The sequence below is a fragment of the Harmonia axyridis genome, chromosome 6, assembly GCF_914767665.1.
Source record: "Harmonia axyridis chromosome 6, icHarAxyr1.1, whole genome shotgun sequence".
NCBI lineage: Eukaryota > Metazoa > Arthropoda > Insecta > Coleoptera > Coccinellidae > Harmonia > Harmonia axyridis.
Window position 1 is genome coordinate 6,579,535 of NC_059506.1, and position 25,805 is coordinate 6,605,339.

The window sequence follows — 25,805 nt, forward strand, 5'->3', positions numbered from 1 at the left end:
TCTAATTAGTTCAGATGTATCAGTAGATGACTAAAGGGAAGTTTTACTGAATGATATCTGATTTGAATGAGAATACTAATTAATATAAAAAGGATCTACTTTTTGGAACATATTTCAATTTTCCGACAATGTTCCCAACATTCAAACATTATATTTTGAAATTCTAGTTTGTTTATTTGAAAATACACAATGAAGATATATTACTGAAATCATTATAAATCATTAGGGTCAAATATTCATATTTTAGATATGTCAGCAAAATATGATTGGATACGATAAGAAAAAACAAAGAAAATAATTTATCATCTATAATATGTACAATTTTCAATTTTCCATATAAAACGAGAGAAACAAAAGCGTGGATATATAAAAAACTTGCTGTTGACTTTGTTTGAGTCATTATGTATTGAAATGATTTATAGGAAATCATATTTGAGTGTTTACTATTTATTATTATTATGTAAAAATATCGATATGTTCATATTCTACTTTAGTTCTTCACAAAGTTTAATGGAATTGTTGATTTCAACTCATAAAACTGAAAACTAACTCAAACTTATTTGTTCCATCATGTCGATCATCATTCATCTTAATTATTACTTCGTCCAATAAATATTTAAAACTCATGCTAGAGGACTGGAGGTTTTCAGAATGATTCGTGCAAAAAGAGTGTTGCGATATATTATATTTTCCTCTGGCATACTCTTACAATTGCTTATAATATATATCCCGTTATAATTGAAAACTGGAAAATCTTTAAGTTTTGAAAAAAAATATTCATGTAAGGATGTAATTTTCTATTCATTCACTTCATTAATTCATTTTATTCCATTCAAACTTAAAACTCTTTATTCATTTAATTACCTATATTTAAATAGATGATTGAAAATAATAGGTCTCCGGACATGCTCTTTTCAATTTATTAGCTAATGAGTAGAATTTAATTCAGACATTTTCCTGGCAGCATTAACATATACTGGATATCTGACAACATACATTTATTGAGCGAAAATTTATTTATAAGAAAGGTTAGTGTTAAATTTATTATGTTATTTCCCAATTCCGAAGGTTGGCTACTCTGCTTGATGAAAATCTCAAGGAATTTTATATGAACATATCCTTGACATAATCAAGGTCACAGAGTTATCACTTCGTGTTATCTTTAATCAAGACTGAGAATACTGGTGGAAAGCTACATTGTGGAACACACCTTGAGTAATAAAAAGAGATGTCAATATGTTTTTTCATTAGATAGAAAGAATCAAAATGAAAACAAACGAAAAAACGAAATGGTGGTTATAGGCTGTAAGATGTTGTCATTTACGTGTCGTAGGTGAAATGTGTATGAATTGTTGAGCATAAAAATAAATTGTTGTGTAACAATTTAACATCTGTTCATCATTAAATAAATGGCAAGTAAAAGATATTTTCTTGTGAAAATGTTATTCCATGAATTATGAAGTAATTTGGAATTGAGGTTATATTTCATATGTTTACTTGTTCAAACAAATCGATCTACTTCGATAGTAACAAACGCTATCCTGTTTGAGATATTGAATTTTTGCATGCAGTTTTTAATCAAGAACATAAATTTCAACTGATTTCTGAAATGACTTCCTACGTTTCATTATCAATTTCACATAAAAAAAACATGCTAGTATATATGGTTCAGGGAGATTCAATAATTTCAAAGTTGAATAAAATATTTGCATAGAAGGAATTTCTATTTTCAATTTGTACTTTGAACTCTCGTGATATTCATTAAAGGTACGCCAAGTTTTCGTTCATTAAAACTGTCTCATGGTTTGTATCGTTTTCCTAATCAGTACTAGTTTTTTTTTTCGGGAATTCCTTCCTATTGAATTGATCGATTTCTAATTGGTGAGTACTGGATGACCTTCTAAGAGTTCCGATCTTGTTTCTATGAATAAAAAATGTGTGGAGGGCAACGATCTTAGCACAATCCTGAAGCACAGAATTTATTTTTAGCGTGTTTTCCAGTGACTCATTGAACCGATTGTCTTCTTGGAAAATTTCACAACTTTGAAATACTACTTTCTCTTAGAATCATCATACAAACTCAAATATCAAATAACCACAATGAAAAAATCTTCTAGAATTTATAATGTATTTATTGGAGCTATAAGTTTTGGTTAATTATTGATAATAAACCTTTTCTGGACACGCTTGAAGACTGAATGCGCCCAATGGTTTTGGAGTTACATATAGCCATCTAAAAATACCGTTATGATCGAATTGTATAATTTTTGTATAGATAACTATTTTTGAAGTAATGAATGAATATATAGGGACAAAATCATCAGGATCGTTCAAATAAAATATAAAATAAAACAATGCAAATTTTATACTATTTGATCGCATATGTCTCGAAAAGTTAAAAACAATTTTTTATATCCATCGGTACTGCTATCCATCCTGAAATCTGAAAGAAAAATACTAAAATTCTTAACTACGAAACTGAAGGGTGTTTTTATAAAGCTATAGAACTTTAAATTGCAATAAAACAACAATGGATTATTCGATTGACATGAATTTCATTTATCCGCTAGATAATCTTGTGGCATTACATTTTAAATATGATTTCTGGCATATGACCGCCACGGCTGGCTCAGATGTAGTCCAATCTGGACGTCCAATTTTCGATGACTTTTTCCAACATTTGTGGCCGTATATCGGCAATAACACGGCGAATGTTGTCTTAAAATGGTCAAGGGTTTGTGGCTTATACGCATAGACCAATGACTTTACACTGCCCCACGGTAAGTAGTCTAGCGGTGTTAAATCACAAGATCTTGGAGGCCAATTCACAGGTCCAAAACGTGAAATTAGGCGGTCACCAAACGTGTCTTTCAATAAATCGATTGTGGCACGAGCTGTGTGACATGTTGCGCCGTCTTATTGGAACCACAGCTCCTGGACATCATGGTTGTTCAATTCAGCAAAGAAAAAGTTAGTAATCATGGCTCTATACCGATCACCATTGACTGTAACGTTCTGGCCATCATCGTTTTTGAAGAAGTACGGACCAATGGTTCCACCAGTCCATAAAGCGCACCAAACAGTCAGTTTTTCTGGATGTAACGGTGCTTCGACATACACTTGAGGTTTAGCTTCACTCCAAATGCGGCAGTTTTGTTTGTTGACGTAGCCATTCAACCAGAAGTGCGCTTCATCGCTAAACAAAATAAAATGGACGTAGTGCGCGATACGTATTCCGCACATAATAATTATTTTCTAAATGAAATTGCATCATTTGCAAGCGTTGTTCATGCGTGAGTCTATTCATGATGAATTTCCAAACCAAACTGAGAATAAATCACTTGACAGCTGTTAAATCGGTCGCCATCTTGAACAGTAATGCCAACTTAAAGTTATATACCTCGAAAAAAAAAACACCCGTTAGAAACAGTTGATCACATAGTGTGCAACTGTCCGGGATTGACTGGCCTAAGTACCATTCATATGGGAAAGTCAGTCCTGGATACTCACGAAGTAACAGCTGAGGTTCCTAAGGATGTCGTTGGCTTCGTTAATAGTATCGACGGCCTCCTTGGGTTTGTATGAATAGCTAGGGTTAAGAACAAAATATCAATTTGGTCCATGTTCCCGTAAGGCTACTAGAGCCTCAAAGAACCCGATTCGGTAATAATAATAATACCTTGTGCATCCCAAAATAATGATGCCATAATCTTGCCAGCTGACTGGTCTCCGAGTCCGAAGTGAAATAATGATCCATGTTCAAAGCAATGTTGCATATCGTCGCAGAAATTCGGGTTTATTACGATAGAACAGCTCTAAACACTGCTCAGAATCATCAATTCGTTGTCGTTTTTGGTCGATTTTGAGCACGCGCGGCACTCAATTCGAACAGAGCTTTCGCATACTTAAATATTTATTCACAAGATATGTCCTACACTTTCTTTGATATCTTTAGAGCCTCAACTATCTCGATCAACTTCACGGTAATTCAAAATTATTTTGTGGAAGTTTTTGATGTTTTCGTCAGTATAACAACCTCTTTGAGGCGTCCACTGCGTGCATCATTCTCGACGCTCATTTCGCCTCGTTTAAATTTAGCAAACCACTTCTCAGCTGTTGATTTTCCGAATAATATTTATCAAGCCTTGCCTCAATAGTTTTTTTCTCGTCAAAATCAATGCTTTTTTAACACACAAAATTCCCTTTAATCAATTTTTTTTCAACAGAAGTTGCTTTACTCAAAATGCTATATTTCACAAACTAATTATCCAATAGCTGTCATAATTATACACGTATCTTTTGAAGATTACAGCTAAGATGTCTGAAATACTGGTTTGTTCACTGTTTAGATTTTATTTAAGATAATTCTGGCCATTGGCTTGGCATGGATCCTCTTCTTACTTAAAAGAGTGCTATACAAAAAATTGACCAATCAACCATTTTGAAATTTTCATTTGTTCTATGAAAAGTCGTTGGTCTTGTTATGGTGGGTCTATGCACCATTCCTAAGAACTAAGACTAAACCTAAGAACTAATGGTGGGTTTATGCACCAGTCCTAAGAACTAAGACTAAACCTAAGAACTAAGAATTGAACGCTAACAAATCAATGAGGGCGTTTATGCACGTTTCCTAAGAACTAACACTATCAGGCCAACTTTTAACTAAGAACTAAGGGGAGTTTCTATCATTTTATGTTCTTTATTCGTGTTTATCGATGAAAAGTATTAGGTTCATTTGAAAAAATCAAATTTAATTTTTTCACAATATATATCAACGTCAAACATCAAAGTATAGAACAAATAGAAAGTAGTTCGAGCACGTGCGCATGCCTTAACTAAGAACTAACAAGAGAGTGCATAAACGCCACTGAATTCTTAGGTTTAGTTCTTAGTTCATAGTTCTTAGACCTTAGTTCTTAGGTACTGTGCATAAATCCACCATCAGTGGCGTTTGTCAGTTTTTAGTTAAGGCATGCGCACGTGCTCGAACTACTTTCTATCTGTTCTATACTTTGATGTTTGACATTGATATTTATTGTGAAAAAATTTAATTTAATTTTTTCAAATACACCTAATACTTTTCATCGATAAACACGAATAACGGAACATAAAATGATAGAAACTGGTACTCCTTAATATTGAAATTCTATGCGGCGCACGATCACTTCTATATTTTACCTGAGCCCTTAGTTCTTAGTTAACAGTTGGCCTGCTAGTGTTAGTTCTTAGGACTGGTGCATAAATCCACCATTAGAACTATTGTTGATTCAACCTCAAAACACGAAAGACGATGTGAGCGCCATAAGAAATGATGCGGAAATCAAGTGAAAATGGACCAATACCCTTAAAAAGTCGCCACTTTAATCTTAAGGTTTTTCAAGAGTAAATGAGCACACTAGTATTTTAGACATCTTTATTAGTGCTAACTAAAAATCATAGGGATTCAATACTAGTAGCGCCATCTGAGTATAGAGAAAGTTGTGCAAATTTAGGGATAAAAAAATTTCAACGTTCACCTCAAGCGTGGTTTTTGAATTATCAACTCTCTGTACTTTCTTGACAAAATGAAGTCTTGAGAGTACCAAAATTCCAATGAGAGAATTTTATAAAATTCACAATTTCAAATTTATTGTAGGTCATTAATTAGGAGTAACATCAGAGTTTTTTCATCTCTTCTCACAAATTTGTTCGTATCAAATGAACTCACTTTTTAAAATTTCCTATCTTACTGATAACAACTGATATGATAATTAAACCCACCGTTAACTTGTGCTACTTTTATAAAGAACATGCATAAATATTTTATTTTTTCTCTTGTTCATTCGAACATTCATTGAACTGAATTGGTAACAAGAGGATATCGTGTAACCTAACCTAAGGATAATTGGTGTGAATATCATCGCTGGAATCAATTATATGTAGTGCAGTTTGTCTATGACTATAATATGATCGGTGTAGTTTGTTTTCATTGAACAGAAAGTGAGAGATATACCTCCTAATTCACGATAAACCTGCATTTGTTGACCTCAAATTTTTTTATGGAATGGTTTGAAAATTATTAGTTATTCCGAAGGTATGTAAAAATTCTTAACTTATTAGAAGAATGTGAAGCCCACTATGCCTCAGCTAGATCAATTTGAGGTTAGAGGAGGCTATTTTTTCTAAAATCGCCCATTAATTCATCTAGTAGAAGGAAGAAAGCTTCCATGACTTCCATTATAAAAACATTGGTGATCATATCATTGTAAATTTTTCTCCCATTCCTCAGAAAACCTTCATTTTTATGCCATGCTCTTCTGGGTTTGTACCCGAAACTATTGGGTCAAGGCAAAAAAAAACGTATTCAATAGATATCAGCGTACACTTATAATACAGGGTGTCCCATAAGTGGCACGTCACAGTGACACCGGAGGTAGGTCAGCTAAAGAGGGACCTAACCAGCCTAATATGACCCCAGTAAAAACTGCATGGTTTTCGAGTTATTACCAAATTACGTTTTTTAGTGAATTTTCACCTTTTTTAACATTGTCAGGGTCAGAATTCTGCTGGAAAGCTCTCGAAGCTTATTTTTTTTGTTGTAATGGAATCTTAAAGAGTTATTTAAGATGACAATGAGTATGATTCTGTCAAAAAGTTATGTGGATTTCCGTAAATTAATGGATAAATCTTGATTTCAATTGCTAGCAAAACGAGAACTTCGACTTTGGACACCTGCTGTGAAAAAAAAATCCTTGAAACAAAACGAGCAAGTAACATCAAAAAATTGGTCATTTTAGACAGATTTAGAAATGGTACAATACACGAATCTTATGCCCATAAAACTAGGTATTTTCATCATTTTACCGATGCCCTACTTAACTAAGTTGAAACTAGGAACGCTTGCTATGACATTACATGTGATACCGGGCTTTGTTATTATTTGTTAAAGTCACAATAGGGAAAAAGATGGATTAGGGGAAGCGAAAAAGGAATATTATTGAAAAAAAAGGTAAATTAATTAAAAACAGACTCAACTCTCGATTATTTATTTAATTCTGAAATCTAACTTACAGTAAATGTTCAAACTGTTTCCCTCGGACTCTAATGCATAAATGACACCGTTTTATAAAATTACGATTCAATTTTCTTAAACTAATTTCCGATATGGTCCGGGCTGCGTCGAATACGCGTTCACGCAATTCTTCCTCGCTTCTTATTGGTTTTGCATACACTTTGTCCTTTAAACATCCCCAATAAAAAAAATCCAGTGGATTCAAATCCGGGGATCGCGGTGGCCACAGTATGGAAACAGTTTGAACATTTACTGTAAGTTAGATTTAAGAATTAAATAAATAATCGAAAGTTAAGTTTGTTTTTAATTAATTTACCTTTTTTTTTCAATAATATTCCTTTTTCGCTTCCCCTAATCCATCTTTTTCCCTATTGTGACTTTAACAAATAATAACAAAGCCCGGTATCAAATGTAATGTCATAGCAAGCGGCAAAATTACCTGATAGCGGGGTTCCTAGTTTCAACTTAGTTAAGTAGGGCATCGGTAAAATGATGAAAATACCTAGTTTTATGGGCATAAGATTCGTGTATTGTACCATTTCTAAATCTGTCTAAAATTCCCAATTTTTTGATGTTACTTGCTCGTTTTGTTTCAAGGATTTTTTTTTCACAGCAGGTGTCCAAAGTCGAAGTTCTCGTTTTGCTAGCAATTGAAATCAAGATTTATCCATTAATTTACGGAAATCCACATAACTTTTTGACAGAATCATACTCATGTCATCTTAAATAACTCTTTAAGATTCCATTACAACAAAAAAAATAAGCTTCGAGAGCTTTCCAGCAGAATTCTGACCCTGACAATGTTAAAAAAGGTGAAAATTCACTAAAAAACGTAATTTGGTAATAACTCGAAAACCATGCAGTTTTTACTGGGGTCATGTTAGGCTGGTTAGGTCCCTCTTCAGCTGACCTACCTCCGGTGTCACTGTGACGTGCCACTTATGGGACACCCTGTATAATGTAATTTTTATTATTTTGTCCCAGGGTTTAAGCGAATTATAGATTTCATGAACAGGATGAACGGGGGATATCAACAAATCTGAGATAGCTCTCATAAATTATAGGGAATCCATTGATTTTAAGGATAAAAAAATCAAAATTAAGAAATTGAAAATTCGAATTATAGAAAATCATGAAATCGAAATTGTGTATTAGTACGAAAAATATGGAATACAGTATTTTTTACCTCGGAAACCTTGATTCAATATGAAATAATGATTTTTCTCATCTGAAAATATTTTAAGAAATTTATACCGTGTGTCCCAAGTTATTATATACAGGCAATATCTAGCTTATTTGACAAGATAATAGAAAAATTGCTTCGAATAACATCAAAGTGCTTTCCACTGATGTATAAAGAAGGTTCTTACATTTGACAGTCCTGTGGTAGCTGCTCCCTCACTTTTTACTTTCAAATGACACCTCCTCTATATTGTCAGCGAAAATTGCGTGTCATTTCATTTGGAATACAACGATAACACATACTTGGTATTTTTTCAGTAATAACAAAAAAAATATTAATATTTTGTGACTTCTTTTACGTTATTCAATTATCCTTATAAAAATGAAATGCATCCACCCATGTTTGTACAAACTTCATATATGAGAAGTAGATGAATTTTTTGTTTCAAAAAACCGATTTTTATAACAAAAAACTTTCTTTGAATGTTTCTTCTTTTTTGAATTGCATAGAAGGTATTTTGGTTGCAATTCATATTTCACAAAATATTAATGATTTTTATGTTATTAATAAATAATACCAACTATGTTCTATCGTTGTATTCCAAATAGATAACACGCAATATACAGTGAAAATAAAAAGTGAGGGGTAGCTACCACAGGGCTGTCAAATGTAAGAACCTTCTTTATACATCATTGGAAAGGTACTTTGATGTTATTCGTTTCAATTTTTCTATTATCTTGTCAAATAAGCTAGATATTGCCTGTATACGATAACTTGGGACACCTGGTATATTGGCATGACATGATGACAGATAAGTTTTTTAATTCCGGAAAGTGTATCTCCTCGATCGGAGGTTGCGGCTTCGATTCCCGTTTGAGGAGGTACTTTTTCGGGAATTAAAAAACTTGTATGCCATGCCAATATATATATATATATATATATTTCTTGATTCAATAGTTCATCTAAAAGATGCAATATAATTTGATGAAAGTCAACACAAAATTGAAGCAGAATGTGGATTATCATGATTAGAACCTGAGAATAAGAGATATGAAATTAGGAAATGAAGTATACAGGGTTAGAACTGTGTATTTAGAGGGGCACTACAGAATAAGATATATGAAATAAGGAAATGAAGTATACAGGGTAGAACTATGTATTTAGAGGGGCATTACAGGGATATAGAAAACCGTTACAATTAGAGATACAGGTAACTTAAATACTCTATTAGTGTGACGTCACACATCGCCATTTTTTGTTCTCCTCTTAGTCAGTGTTCGGAATCCAAACAAACAAATTGTCATTCAAATTAGTACGGTGTCGTTGAAGGAATTGGCTTATTTCCATAAATAAGAGTATTTGAGGAACGATTTCAGTATTGATTGATAGACAGAAGGAACGAGGTTAATATCAGTAAGTTTGAATCCTGTATCATTCCCCAGATTTTGTATAAAACCATGTTTATTAGTTGAACTTCAAGTTCGAACCTACTGGCATTAATCTCGTGCCTTCTGTCTATCAATTAATAATAAAATCGTTCCTTAAATAACCTTATTTATCAAAATAAGCCAATTTCTTCAACGACAACGTACTAATTTGAATGACAATTTGTTTGTTTGGATTCCGAACACTGACAGGAGAACTAAAATGGCGGTGTGTGACGTCATCACTAATAGATTGGTGTGTTGGTATTAACAGATCCAAAATATCTCCAATGTTTATCGAGATATCTCGAAAAAACTAAAAATCGAGATTTCCTTTTTTCTGTATAACTCATTTGTTTCTGGAGTTTTTTTTTGGTTTAAGACAAAAGCGTATACAGAAAGGATAATGGGAGAAATAAGAATTTTTTTCATAGAAATAAATGAGTGTTTGGATTGTGCCTACATATACATGGTATAGCAAAAATAACGAACTCGTTCTCTGTATATGCGACTGGTTCAAGAAAATAAAGCGAATAAAAGTGCTTGACATAACCATAATCATATTTATTTTAAAATATATACCTATTTAACCATATAAGCGGTGTTTTTTTTAGAGCTATAGAACTTTAAATTGCAATCAAACAACGATAGTTTATTCGATTGACATGAATTTTATTTATCCGCAAGATAATCTTGTGGCATTACATTTTAAATATGATTTCTGGCACATGACCGTCACGGCTGGCTCGGATGTAGTCGAATCTGGACGTCCAATTTTCGATGACTTTTTCCAACATTTGTGGCCGTATATCGGCAATAACACGGCGAATGTTGTCTTCCAAATGGTCAATGGTTTGTGGCTTATCCGCATAGACCAATGACTTTACATAGCCCCCACAGAAAGTAGTCTAGCGGTGTTAAATCACAAGATCTTGGAGGCCAGTTCACAGGCCCAAAACGTGTCTTTCAATAAATCGATTGTGGCACGAGCTGTGTGACATGTTGCGCCGTCTTATTGGAACCACAGCTCCTGGGACATCATGTTTGTTCAATTCAGGAATGAAAAAGTTAGTAATCATGGCTCTATACCGATCACCATTGACTGTAACGTTCTGGCCATCATCGTTTTTGAAGAAGTACGGACCAATGATTCCACCAGCCCATAAAGCGCATCAAACAGTCAGTTTTTCTGGATGTAACGGTGTTTCGACATACACTTGAGGATTAGCTTCACTCCAAATGCGGCAATTTTGTTTGTTGACGTAGCCATTCAACCAGAAGTGCGCTTCATCGCTAAACAAAATAAAATGGACGTAGTGCGCGATACCTATTCCGCACAGAACCATTATTTTCGAAATAAAATTGCACCATTTGCATGCGTTGTTCAGGCGTGAATCTATTCATGCTGAATTGCCAAACTAAACTGAGAATAAATCACTTGACAGCTGTTGAATCGGTCGCCATCTTGAACAGTAATGCCATTTTAAAGTTATATACCTCGAAAAAAAACACCCGTTACATATTAGTTTTCCATTTATATTATTGTTTTCTTTAAAATTGAATTTATCAATTTTGTTTTTTATTTCAATAATAATGATGATATAATGTTTACAGGCTTCCTGTCAACTATGCCACCAGTCCCGCCCCAAAAAGAATTGCCAAATTATGCGGATTCAATATGGTGTACCTACTCAGTATCGGTTCTAGCAGCATGGAACTCCGAATTTGGTAAGTTTTCCCTACAATATGAAAATTTTATTCTTTCTAGTTATACTGGGTATTCTTAAATTGGAAGTACAAAGGAGAATGGCAGATTTGTTCGATAATTAAAAAGTCCAATAAACATAGGCCTGCAAACGCTTTGTTTTTGAGATACAGGGTGTTTCTTGTAGTCCTACTGTTTTGTGATGATTAAACAAGTTTATAGAATCTTTATTTATCTTCGCTACAGTTTGGGTAATTAAATGCCAGAACTTTTAATTAATAAATTAGGTGTACAATTTTGCTTCCGCCGTTTTGCAATAGATGCCTTCAGCGAAAAGTGGTAGCCTAAATAAATAGATCGTAGATGTCATACAATAAGCTTAGGTATTTGTAAACATAACGCCATCGAAATATTAGTCGATTTGTGTCTGCTTCATAAAGTTATTCTCGATTAAACATGTCAGCTTACGAGCCAAATTCTCGTAATTTGCAAGAGGTTTTAATTTTCTGCTTCAATATGAAGACATTTGCGGCTGAGACTCATTTAATGCTCTCAAATACCTATGGTGAGGCCGCTATTAGTGAAAACACGTTCCGAGAGTGGTTTTAACGATTCAAAAACTGTGATTTCGACGTCGAAGACGTGAAAGAGAGTAGATTTTCGAGGATGCAGAATTGGAGGCATTACTTGATCAAGACTCGTGTCAAACGCAACATGAATTGGCAGGATCATTGGGAGTGACGCAACAAGCCATTAAAAAACGCCTGAAAATCATGGGAATGATTCAGAATCGAGGAAATTGGGTGCCGTACGAGTTGATGCCGAGAGATGTTGAACGGCGTTTGTTTGCTTGTGAACAGCTGCTTGCAAGGCAAAGACGGAAGACTGGAGACGAAAAATGGGTTGATTGCGATAATCTCACGCGAAGAAAATCATGGGGATATCCCGGCCATGCTTTCACGTCAATGGCCAAACCGAACATTCACGGTTCCAAGATCATGATCAGTATTTGGTGGGACTAGATTGGCGTAGTGTGTTATGAGATGTTGAAACCGACTGAAACAATCACAGGCGAACGTTATAGAACGCAATTAATGCGTTTGAGCCGAGCATTCAAAGACAAACCGTTGCAATACAACGAGAGACATAATAAAGTGATTTTACAGCATAAAAATGCTTGACCCCATAAAAAAAAACATACTTGGAAACGTTGAAATGGGAAGTCATTTTCGTTTTTATCTCCAATTTAGGAACACTCTGTATACACGGTGTCCCATTGAAAAAGAAAGAGAGATCAGCGTCAATCTTGAGCGAGTCATTTTTTCACATTAAAACCATAATCATATTTTGCCAAGGCGTTCTCTTATTTTTAAATTTTTTTTAATAATAATAAATAAGATTATTCAAATACAATAAGTACAAATTTAAATTGGGATCATTGTAGGTACGAGTATAATAGCAACTATGATCATACCAACTTGCAGAGTTTGATACATTTGTCGTCCTCATGTGTTTATAATTTTTGCGAATTTTTCAGCCTAAATATTATCTCGAAGGTTTGTTCTAGTTACCTACCCTTTAGATCTAGTTAAAACAAGACTGCAAATACAGGGTGAAATTGCCAATAAACAAGATGAGAAAGTGGTTAAGGTACGTATATTTATAACTTCTTCACTAAAAATTTAATTGATTTGAAACATAAAATGCTTTTTGAATTGTTAGTCATTCATGGATAAAAAATTAAAACACTGTTGGGTAATTTTTACTAATACTAGGGTTTTCAACAAGAACTTTATTTCGTAGTTAAAATGAAACAATAAATTCAGATGACAATGATTTAGATTTTCATTGAATTAGAAAAGTACCGTTTGGCAAATAAAAATGAAAAATATGATCTCATAATGTCCACCATTCTCACAAATGTCAATTCTTTCTTGAAAGTTAGATTTCAACGAAATGATTGGTCTGTTACAATAATTCAAGAATTTCGTGTTTTAAAGCTGCGATCGATTCGATAGGCTCTATATAGACTCTGCTTTTAACATAACCTCATACAAAATAATCTAGTGGTGTTAAATTACATAATCGAGCTGGCCACTGAACGACTGAATTTCGTGAAATTATGCGATCGGGAAATTTGGTTTGAAATAAATTCATTGTTTCGGTGGCTGTGTGACTTGTAGCACCATCTTGTTGAAGCCAAATGTTAGTGATATCCACATCATCAATCATAGGCCAGAATTGAGTTAAGATCTCTCGACAGCATAATCCATTGATTGTGACTGCATTTTCAATTGAATTTTCGAAAAAGAAATGGCCAATAACGCCTCCAGACCACATTAGCATACAGTGACACGTTCAGCATTTAGAGGCTTCCCAACCATCTGTCTTTGATATTCAGGAGCACAAATGTGATAATATTGCTTATTGACGTAGCCTTGGCTTCGTCCGAAAAAAATTTTGTTTGGAAAAACCAACCGGTTATTATTGAATGAATTGAGCGAATTTAAGGCTATGGGTATGGTCCGTATAACCTTGGTCACTTGGTCACTATGCTCGGTAAGTTGGTGGTCCGTAAATTTAACGGGTGTTTTTTTTCGAGGTATATAACTTTAAGTTGGCATTACTGTTCAAGATGACAACCGATTTAACAGCTGTCAAGTGATTTATTCTCAGTTTGGTTTGGCAAATCATCATTAATAGACTCACGCCTGAACAACGCTTGCAAATAGTGCAATTTTATTTCGAAAATAATGGTTCTGTGCGGAATACGTATCGCGCACTGCGTCCATTTTTTTTTGTTTTGCGATGAAGCGCATTTCTGGTTGAAATGCTACGTCAACAAACAAAACTGCCGCATTTGGAGTGAAGCTAATCCTCAAGTGTATGACGAAACACCGGTACATCCAGAAAAACTGACTGTTTGGTGCGCTTTATGGGCTGGTGGAATCATTGGTCCGTACTTCTTCAAGAACGATGATGGCCAGAACGTTACAGTCAATGGTGATCGGTATAGAGCCATGATTACTAACTTTTTCATTCCTGAATTGAACAACTATTATGTCTAGGAACTGTGGTTCCAACAAGACGGCGCAACATGTCACACAGCTCGTGCCACAATCGATTTATTGAAAGACACGTTTGGTGACCGCCTAATTTCACGTTTTGGACCTGTGAATTGGCCTCCAAGATCTTGTGATTTAACACCGCTAGACTACTTACTGTGGGGCAATGTAAAGTCATTGGTCTATGCGGATAAGCCACAAACCCTTGACCATTTGGAAAACAACATTCGCCGTGTCATTGCCGATATACGGCCACAAATGTTGGAAAAAGTCATTGAAAATTGGACGTCCAGATTGGACTACATCCAAGCCAGCCGTTTCGGTCATATGCCAGAAATCATATTTAAAATGTAATGCCACAAGATTCTCTTGCGGATAAATAAAATTCATGTCAATCGAATAATCCATCGTTGTTTTATTGCAATTTAAAGTTCTATAGCTCTAGAAAAAAACACCCTTGATATCAAATTCCACGAAAAGCGGCTACTATTTCCTCAAACTTCAGTGAGTTATCTGTCACCACAGCAACCGTACTTTTATTCTAGTTAGGTTCGGTAACCATGCCCACTCGTCTTGGAAGTTGTCATTTTAATGATCAGATTATTGTTTTTGAACATTTTCCATGACATCTATCACTCAAATACCTTATTATTTTAATTATGAAACAAATACCCTCCAGAGCCATTAAGAACTTTTAGTTGTTTACAAATTAGAACAGAGTAACCATTTATAACCTCCAAAATTCTGTCAAAAATAAAGTGCCAAGCGGTCCGTTTATACGAAGCAGGTTACAAGAAATAGTGAAAACCACTAGTAACCGCTCTGAAATTCTCAGCGATATACGGACCTATCTGTACATTGAAAAACCCTTTACTTTATTAAGTATATAAATCAATTTATCAAGTATTTTCTTGAAAAATGTCACTATTGTTTTTTTTTTAAATTAAATTAGAGGTAGTTATAATTCTATATTGTTTTTTATGCCAATAAGTTTTTTTTTGTTGGTATTTCAGGCCCCTAAGAGGGGAATGTTTCGCACAACTGTAGGGATAGTCCAGGAAGAAGGCGTCAGTAAACTATGGCAAGGAGTCAGTGCGGCGTTACTCAGGCATATGGTTTATTCAGGAACTCGAATAGTTTCTTACATAACCTTCAAAGAAAAAGTGTTCAAGAAAGGCAAGAAGGATATATTTCCAATATGGCAGTCGGCAATTTGTAAGTTTTCATTTCGGTGATGCATATAATAATAATAATAATAATAATAATAGGCCTTTATTGACAATAAAAAGAAATATTTGATTCACATATTATCAAAACAAAAATATATTTCATTTCAATCACAGGGCGGAGTTCAGGTGGGTGTTAACCCTCTGTTCTTCCACTCAAACCCTGAAGAAGAAAATAGCAATTGAGTATTATTGTGCTTTATGTCAAAAAAAAAAAAAAAAAAAAGTACAAGTACTCTGAAGAAGAAAAATTAAGAATAAACCTATATTCACTTAACAGCATTAACAGCCGGTTTCTGAAACATTTTGCGATAATAATCAAAGATTAAATAACAGTTCCGTATTCAAAACCATCAATCCTCTATTCAACAAGTTTTCCGAGTGGTAGAACAATTATCACAAATTGAATGAACCGCAAACAAGTCACAAGGGCTGTGTACTTGGTCGTGGCCAAGGAGTTTAGTGAAGTATGACACAAAGAACTGTTATACGAACTGCTTAAGGCCGGTTTTCCACTGTCCATGGTTTAATTTCAAGCATCTTACCTGCATTCTCGCAAGTTTAGAGCTAAAGTTGTCTTCTGGAGGGTACTTTCAGCTGGAGTCCCTCAAAAATCTCTTTTGTCAACGTTATTATTTACATTATCTGTATCCGACATGCCGGAAATGTATTATTATTATTATTATTTGAACTGGGGTCGTTTTGGTTCGGTAAGCCTTACGGGAACTGCGACCATGCAGATCTTTTGTTCACTACCCTACTCTTTCATAGAAACCCAGGGAGGTCGTCAACGACGTTAATAAAATTGACGACCTCCTTAGGGGCCTTGGCCGTTACGTCTCTGGTATCCAGGACCGGCTTACCCATGTGAATGGTTCTTAGGCCAGCCAGCTCCGGACACTTGCATAACAAGTGTTCGGCTGTTTCTACTTCCGATCCACAGAGCCTGCAAATCTCGTCTGCTGACTTTCCCATACGGTACAAATGATGTTTGTACTGACAGTGCCCCGTCAGTAGTCCCACCATCACCCGAAGCTCTGCTCGCGACAGCTTCAGGAGCTTTTTGGCGTAGGTAGGTGAAATCTTCACGAATTTCTTTGCCTGAGCAAGTCTAGGAGTGTTAGTCCAATGGATTGTCCTACTGTTCAACTCCCATAGCTGGACCGCAGCTTTGTATTGGTCTTTTCCTATCCCACAGAAAGGCTCAGGACCAGCAGGTCTCAACCTTGATGCACTTTTTGCAAGTTCATCCGCTCTTTCATTTCCTTCAACCCCACAGTGCCCTGGTACCCATAGTAGAGTCACCTTATTTCCTCTGGCCAGTTGCTTTATGGTGTTACGGCACTCCCAAGTCAGCAAAGACCCCTGACAACACGATTCCAGCGATCTCAGCGTGGTTTGGCTGTCCGTGGTGATGTAGATATGCGCCCCCTTGAGGTTCATTTTGAGACACTCCTGGGCGCATACATAAACAGCCATTATCTCGGTCTGTAGAAACCGTGCCGGAAATGTAAAAAACCTCCATGGCACTTTATACTGACATTACCGCCATTCGTGCCAGTTCGTGGTGTACCAAAATGGCAACGAATTACCTGCAAAAAGCCATCTCAAGACTTAGCTGTTATCTTAAGCCAAAAAAGGAAAGATCCCCAAGGATACATCGTAATGTTCGGTAGGAGGATCGAATGGAAAAACGAGGTCAAGTATCTTGTAGTGATACTTGACAAAAAGCTCACTTGGAAAAACACATCACATCAGCTGTGTCGAAGGGAAAAACAACGATAGTGTCTTTGCAAAAGTAGCAAAATGTCTCATTCCAATATGCTTCTTCTTTACAAGTCCACCATCTGCCAGGTCATGTCTAACGCATTCCTGGCTTGGGTGCCATCATTTGCATATACTTAAAGTCGTGCAGAATACAATCCGGAGATGAGCCGTAAATGCAAGTCAGCAACGTACGGATGCATGCAAACCTGCAAATACCATTGCTAGATGACCATTTAATTTAACTTAATGTGAAGACCTTCAACAAAGCCAAAATTCACACTAACTCCCTTAAAGGAAGGCTTGCGACTACGATGAAAAAGCCCCGACCAAGAGACCGAAGATGTTCGTGTTAAGCCAAATATCGATTTGGTCATATAGAGTGTAATTAATAGTTACACAAATACTTTTTATTGGCTCCTACTAGAGCAGAACTCATTACTGCACTAAAGGTGAATAACACTGAGATGGAACAGTAAAAGGCTCATGGCCTTCTCCGAGAGAGATTGAAGTCCAATTATTATTATATTATGTAGATCATTGTTGATCGTACACATCAGATTTGACAATTTAATGGTTTAGCAAAGATTAGAAGTGAATCGCTTAGAACCTTGTTTTTCAATCTGTGAGAATGGTTCTTTCTTTTGGTCTCATTTAACAAGCATTAATGAAACCTTTATTCTGAGAGAGTAATGAATTTTTATACGCTCTATTAGTGATGACGTCACAAACCGCCATTTTAGTTCTCCTGTCAGTGTTCGGTATCCAAACAAACAAATTGTCATTCATTTTAGTACGTTGTCGTTGAAGAAATTGGCTTATTTTGATAAATAAGATTATTTAAGGAACGATTTTACTATTAATTGATAGACAGAAGGCACGAGATTAATGGCATTAAGTTCGAACTTGAAGTTCAACTAATAAACACGGCTTTATACAAAATCTGGGGAATGATACAGGATTCAAACTTACTGGTATTTACCTCGTTCCTTCTGTCTATCAATTAATACTGAAATCGTTGCTCAAATACTCTTATTTATGAAAATAAGCCAATTCCTTCAACGACACCGTACTAATTTGAATGACAATTTATTTGTTTGGATTCCGAACACTGACAGGAGAACCAAAAATGGCGGTGTGTGACGTCGCACTAATAGAGCGAATTGCTGTCAGTGCTGGTAATGGATGATACATAGATTCTTTGGAATTGTTGTACAGGGTAGGCAAAATTCGTTGTCTCGAGAACTATCGAAGTTGTAGGAAAACAAACGACTCATTTTTAAATATTATTTAATATTGGCCTGCTCTTCCAAACAGAAATACCAACTCATCTTATTGATACAAGTTGGCTCATTTTTCTAAAAATAGTCTTATCACTTTTGTCCATTGCTGAATTCCTCTTTTTTTTTTCAAGGCGGTGTGAGTGCTGGTGCATTTGCGCAGTTTATTGCCAGTCCAGCAGATTTACTAAAGGTCCAATTACAAATGGAAGGAAAACGAAGACTGATGGGTTTGCCGCCCAGAGTTACTGGCTTATTTGATGCCTTCAACAAGATAGTCAAATCATCTGGGTATAGAGGACTATGGAAAGGTAAAAGAGTTCTAGATAAGATTTATGCTGTTCAGCAATTGAAGTGGATACAGACTTGCAAGCGATACATTTTATACTAATGTGGTGAATTATTTATGTTATGTTATTTTTGCATAATACAAAGTAGGGTTATAACTTTGGAACTAAACCAATAGCTATGATCAAAAAGTGCGCGTCGTGGTTTGTTCGCAATGACCAGCCATAACGTGAGTCGAATCTACTACCGTTGAAGAAATTTCTTCATAAAATCGGTCTAAAAGTTTTTGGCAACGCGGAAATACATACAAATGTATTAGTCAGAGAATCCCTCGACTACGACGCAACTTCTACCAGATACAAGCGTCCAAAACTTGTACTCTAAATCCACTCTTTCAATGACCGTCGGTGCTTGGTGGACTGATATAAATATTTACACAAAATTGAAGTCATTGTAACTTCTTACAATTCAGTTTCTCTTCGTATAATAGATTATTCATGTTTTCTTGCATTTATTCAATAACATTTTTTTGTCAAATTGATGTAAATCGTTATTGAAAGTCCTTTATTTCGAAAGGAATTGTATACGCATTATTAGAGAGTTATTGCAACGCACAAGCGATCTCTTATTACAGGATCTCTTATTTTGACATGTACGCATGCGCATTGAGTCAGATATTAAGGATTGCTTAAATCTAAAATACAGGCCTCCCTTACTTTATTTAAATACAGGCGACCAACTTTTATTAAAGGATCCTTTATTTTGACAGATATCTGTTTATGCCGAATATTTGCCGTGTTTATTCAACAAGAACTAACCTATAAATATTGGTAGCTGTTTAGGTAAACTTTTTGAGAAATTTGCATTTTATTTCTTGATTTTGGGCATCTGTGGGAACCATTTCATTTGAGGAAAAAAATGTGCTCTCAATAACGAATTTTTCAAGAACTTATACAATTCTCAACAAAACATCATATTTAATTTGATCCTGCTAAAAGAATTGAAAATAATACTGATAAATCCTGAATTTTATTAGAAATAAGAATTTACCTATATGTATAATGTAGTATTGTTACAGAATGCTACTGCATACTGAATATTATTTTTTTATATTGAATATAAGTAATTTATTCTGTAATATGGACACACCAATGGGATTGTTTTGAAAGAAAAATAATAAACTTGTTACCTAAGTACTTTTTTATATATTGGATCAACATAGCATAAAAAAGCAAATCACAATGCAGAACCTAATTAATTATCAGTAATGTTATTATAAAATTATACGTTAAGTACACTTTTTTCAAAATTATTGTAAGAAAAGGTACAAAAATACGTAACATAATTCTGTTAGACAAAATAATCTTCCAATACTGGTGGTTTTACATGAAAAGAAATACTTGATTGACTTCCATTCAAACAAGTACATAAAGTAGATTGATATTTTACATAGTGATGATACTTTGTCAACAAGTTTCTCTAATAGTTCCATAAAACCCAGTAGTTTGGTACAGCTCCTCCCATATTACGAATTGGTAGACTAAAAACGAATTAAGGTAATATAATATATAATTTAAGTTCAATTCAGCTAATAGCTTACCTATAACTAGAGCTGATAACTATTTCTATAGAGCCACTTATGTGCATTCAAATTATCTTAGAATAAGTGTCCATGATTTTCCACAATGAAGTTTGCAGTTATAAAAATAAACTTCGATAATGATTGCGAGACTTGTAGCAAATATTTTCCAAGTCAACTAGTCGATTTGTTTGAATTGGTTTTGATATATTTTCTACACCAACTGTATCTATTATGAAAAATCAATTCCTCAATAATGGTCCCAGCTAAAATTGCTAACGCTATTTGTTCTTTTATTTTCGATTTTGAACTTTTACCAAATGAATTATTTTATTTATCAGAATACAAAATAAAGGTGACAAAATATAAATATGTCAAATGCAAAGATCTGTCACTTTACTGACTTTCGTTAAAAGCACCTTGCAATAGTTCACTTTTAACGTCCACGATAGAGGATCCTTTATTACAGGATCCTTTAATAAAAGATCGCTTATTTGTGCGTTGCAATAACTCTCTATTATCAAAGTTATTTTTTTGATATTTTTCATTTTTATAAAATATGATTTTTCCTTTTTGGATAATTAAGTTATTTTACTCTTTTCACGTACCAGCGGAATAAAATAATACAAAAGTCTTTCACCTATCCACTTCGATTATTGAGCCATTTGGTTATTATTTGGCAATGATCATCTTCAGGTTATAACTTTTAGGTTCAATACCTAATGTGCAGAGGGCTGCTTTAGTCAATCTTGGAGACCTGACTACGTATGATACTGCCAAGCGTTTTATTCTGAGGAACACTTCTCTTGAAGACAACCATTTTTGCCATTTGTTGGCTAGCGCTTGTGCGGGTTTGGTTGCTGCAGCATTGGGAACACCAGCAGATGTAGTCAAAACTAGAGTTATGAATCAACCGTTGGATGAACATGGAAGGTAATGATAATAATTATTATTATAAGAACTGAACTTTTCTTTTTCCGTAAATCGAAATGATAATTGAATTTTTTCATTTAAATTTAATGTATATTGTTCAAGATATCTCATGACTAGACCCCACATTTGAAAAATCATGGTTCGGAAACAGGCAATCTCAGAGGTTGGTCTCAATTTTGACATTATGTTTACGTTCTCCATTCACCGTTACAGCATTGTCCTGGATTTTTTTAAGTAAAAAACTGCACGATGCTTCCTCCAGATCATGAATCATTTGTGTTTTTTCTGAGCTCCAAATGAAAATCTGTCTCCTCACTTCAAATATTTCTGGTTTTTGTTGTTCAAGAATCTGTAAGTGTGTTCAGGACTGTCTCAAAAATGTCCCATAACTTATGAGTCATATTGCAACAGGTGGTAAATGTCAAAATATAAAGATTTGTGAAATAAATGTTGTAGCGAAAGTTGATTGTTGAAAAGAAACAAGGTTGTTGAAAAATTACAATTATTTTGATGAAGATATTGAAACCTGTACCTTTCTGAGACATCCTATTTTGTATAAGTTTGACTCTAATTCCTAGAGGTCGCTTTTTACATATTCAATAATAAATAAACTTTTATATTTGTTTGTCCTAAGAAGTGATTCTTTTGGCATAAAAAACATATTCTTGGTCAATATCGATATCTCAAGCCGTTAGCGACATATTCGTCTTTGAAATGTGTAAATATGTTATTTACCTTGAGTATCAACTCACGGAAAACTCGCAAACATTATCCGCATTTTACGTAATATAATAATTATTTTTACTTCAATCACAAACAATCCAAATACGCTCTATTAGTGTGACGTCACACACCGCCATTTTTGGTTCTCCTGTCAGTGTTCGGAATCCAAACAAATAAATTGTCATTCAAATTAGTACGGTGACGTTGAAGTAATTGACTTATTTTCATAAATAAGAGTATTTGAGGAACGATTTCAGTATGAATTGATAGACAGAAGGAACGAGGTTAATACCAGTAAGTTTGAATCCTGTATCATTCCCCAGATTTTGTAAAAAGCCGTGTTCATTAGTTGAACTTCAAGTTCGAACATTAATCTCGTGCCTTCTGTCTCTCAATTAATAGTAAAATCGTTCCTTAAATGATCTTATTTAACAAAATAAGCCAATTTCTTCAACGACAACGTACTAATTTGAATGAAAATTTGTTTGTTTGGATTCCGAACACTGACAGGAGAACTAAAATGGCGGCGTGTGACGTCATCACTAATAGAGCGTATTGTCAGAAAACATACTTCATTCCGAGTTGACTTTCCGGCGTAGAAGCGGCTACACCGCATTTTAGGTATCTTTCTGGCCTGTTAGGTTCAGAAGACTGTGGTTGATACCATAGACGATTAACTAAGGGGTGTTCGAGCAAAATGTTGAATTCTATCCCCAATCTTAATATCATCTTAATCTAGGAATCCAATTAGTGCCGTTGTTTTGTCATGTAATACTCCATGTTTACCTATCGATTTGTCATGAAATATTCATTCTCATTATGAATGCCAATTTTGAAAATCCATTGAGTTCTATTTGAAAGAAGTTCTGCTACTAGTTACTTAAATTCACTTTCAATTCTTGGATTCGAATGAACTATCGACTTTTTTATTTTTTATTAAACTCATGTCTGCATTTATTTTCAGAGGGATAACATACAAAGGTTCAATAGACTGTTTACTAAGTACAATAAGGAACGAGGGGTTCCCCGCACTTTACAAGGGGTTCTTTCCTATATGGTTAAGGATGGCGCCATGGTCGTTAACTTTTTGGATATCGTATGAGGAAATATTGAAAACACTTGGTGCAAAACAATTTTAGTTTTAGTACATTTGTATTTAGATTTACAATAAAATAACTGGCAAAGATGTATGTGAAAGGGTGGATCACATCAGTTTTAATGTGCAATCAGTGTGGATATGAATAAAGGTGGATAAATATTTTCTGTTTCTCTAATTTTATTTAACAATATAGAAATAAATTAGCAACAAATACAATTTTTTCACAATTCAATCAGTAAGTAGAAGAATCAATAGCTATTTCATTTTATCAGGTAAAAAGTATCTTGAATACATACTTGGTTTCGTTTTATTTTTACCAAGTGTTGTATATTTTAAACACTCAATTTATTTTCGAAATATAATTATATTATAATATAAGTTTTTCTTTTCGAAGTAGAACATATTTTTTTTATTAATTTTTTGAATATTTTATCTTTTACTGGATATAATTCATACAAATTACCATGAATGTCATAGCAATTTCTTCCTTTAAAATGACATGAACAATTTCAATATTTTGTCCACATTAAACATAAAAATACGATTAAAATTAGTCAAATACTGTTAAATTAGATAACACACGTTGCTTAAATACTGGGTGATTTTTTCGAGTTCAATGAGTTAAAAATCTTATGGATATCTTCTAATAAAAAGTTTTCAGGAGGAAGTCCACTTATGCTCCAAACTCTTCCCTTTTCTTCCTCTTTTGGGAGAAGCGGGGTTACTTTTGGAATTTTAAATGGGAATTCCTATTTTTTATAGCAGATCCAAATTCTACCATTCTACGACAAAAAAAACAAACGTTTTATCTGGATCTATGAACAAATTTTCATCATTCGTCAGAGATGGCTCTGTGGTAGAATTTGAATTTTCCATCTGAAGGACCGTAATGTATCCCTTCCATTAATGATTCACATAAAATTTTAGTCATAAATTGTCCTACTATTCGTTGAAACTATGGAAAACGATCTGCGTATAAAAAAAACTTAACGGACATTTCTATTAGACTCCAAATAAAAGAGATCTATTTTGGTTTTTTCTTTCTTTCAATTGATACATACTTTTTAATTAATGAGTATTTTGAAGCAAAAGACCAAGAACAATTAATTTCTTCATTGACAAATGATTAGTACATACATGAACTGAAAACAAACAGTTCAGCAGGAAAGATCAGAGTTTTATGTGAATGAACGACCGTTAAGGTTATACAGACGGAAAATTTAAACTTGATTGGAGAGCCATCTGTGACGAATCGAGAAAAACTGTTTCTACGAAACTGGATCACCTCTCCACCCCACAAGGGCGAAATAAATGAAAGAGATTTTATCATAAGTAGACATCCTCCAAAAACCATCAACCTTTTTTTCGAAACATTTTTCCTTAAGATGATTCATTTTCGAGATTCAACTGAAAAAATTCACCCGATATAATAAGTACTATACTTAGAGAAACATAATTATTCAACTTCCCAAAAATTTTGCATTTGCAGATATTAATTCAATGCAATAATAGTCACGAATAAATTCAATAATTTCATATAGATATCGAAACCAGAATAGTTTTTATTTTACTCTTAAAATAGTTTTCAAGCAAATTTACAGAGCTGCGTATTGTGAGATCTCTGATTTTCACGTTAAGATGGAAAAATCTTCCCACTAGCATTTTTGTAGATTCTTCAGATCCGCCTGTCAAATAGGATCATCAGGAAAAAATATTCTATTATATTCTTATTCTACAGATTCTCTGTCTAAAATTTCGAAGACAATTCTTGTTTTTCAAACACCACCAAAACCACATCTCCCCTTCGAGTTAACTCTCCAAAAGTGGAATTTTTGTCTCTGGTTCTTCCAGCATTTCGAACATTTCGTCATATAGGGTGGAACTGCTATGACAATTTCTGACTTTATCCGTTTGGGTTAACTTCTCCAAAGTCTCACGGACTCGAGCATTCAGATTGATTAATAACAGCTGTACTTTATCTTGATTATATGTCTCTAGCAAGTGCTTCAAAGCCTAAAAAATGAAAATTATATGGAAGAGAATATAGACTAAAGCAATATTTAAATCTTGTAAATAAGTTTATTGTAAAGGGTTTTCCAATAAGAGATTTCATTATGAATAGCCCGTTATCTGAGCTGTCATTTTTGAGCCTGTCATCATTTTTTGACAAGCAAAAACTATTACTAAAAATGGAGCGATACGTGCTTCAACAAAGCGATTAAATTATTAAAATTCACTACGAAAATGGTAAAAATTATGTAGTCACAGTTGTCAAAACTATAGCACTTCTGGGTTGTCGTGAAGCATCTTCCCATCCTTCAATTAATAGTAAAACTGGTGAAATAATTTGAGCTGTTGGGACAAGTTAGTGATTTGAAGAATCGAAACAGAGTGCGTTGTTCATGAACAACTGAGAATATTGCGCTGTAGCCCGTAGTATTCACGAAAACCCAGGTTTGTCATTTCCTCGTATATAATGGGAGTT

General features: G+C 34.2%; 2 protein-coding genes across 4 annotated transcripts in view; one reads left to right on the forward strand and one right to left on the reverse strand.

Moving 5' to 3' along the window:
* The first annotated feature begins 1,199 nt into the window (after window positions 1–1,199).
* LOC123682685 (mitochondrial uncoupling protein 4) lies at window positions 1,200–23,482 on the forward strand. Of its 3 annotated transcripts, none has more exons than XM_045621448.1 (7): window positions 1,200–1,412; window positions 11,273–11,386; window positions 12,931–13,013; window positions 15,442–15,643; window positions 18,833–19,009; window positions 21,276–21,498; window positions 23,186–23,482. In XM_045621448.1, the coding sequence occupies exons 2-7, from the start codon at window positions 11,287–11,289 to the stop codon at window positions 23,358–23,360; spliced, it is 960 nt and encodes a 319-aa protein (XP_045477404.1). In that variant the 5' UTR covers window positions 1,200–1,412; window positions 11,273–11,286; the 3' UTR covers window positions 23,361–23,482. The 3 variants fall into 3 exon arrangements, with proteins under 3 accessions (XP_045477404.1, XP_045477405.1, XP_045477406.1); XM_045621449.1 differs by lacking the exon at window positions 1,200–1,412 and adding an exon at window positions 1,744–1,881; XM_045621450.1 differs by lacking the exon at window positions 1,200–1,412 and adding an exon at window positions 5,870–6,073.
* LOC123682676 (sodium-independent sulfate anion transporter-like) overlaps window positions 23,345–25,805 on the reverse strand; it is a 33,763-nt gene continuing 31,302 nt past the window's right edge. Inside the window, exon 9 of the mRNA XM_045621432.1 lies at window positions 23,345–25,333. Coding sequence (XP_045477388.1) covers window positions 25,130–25,333 — 204 coding nt within the window. The 3' untranslated portion in view covers window positions 23,345–25,129. The remainder of the gene's footprint in view (window positions 25,334–25,805) is intronic.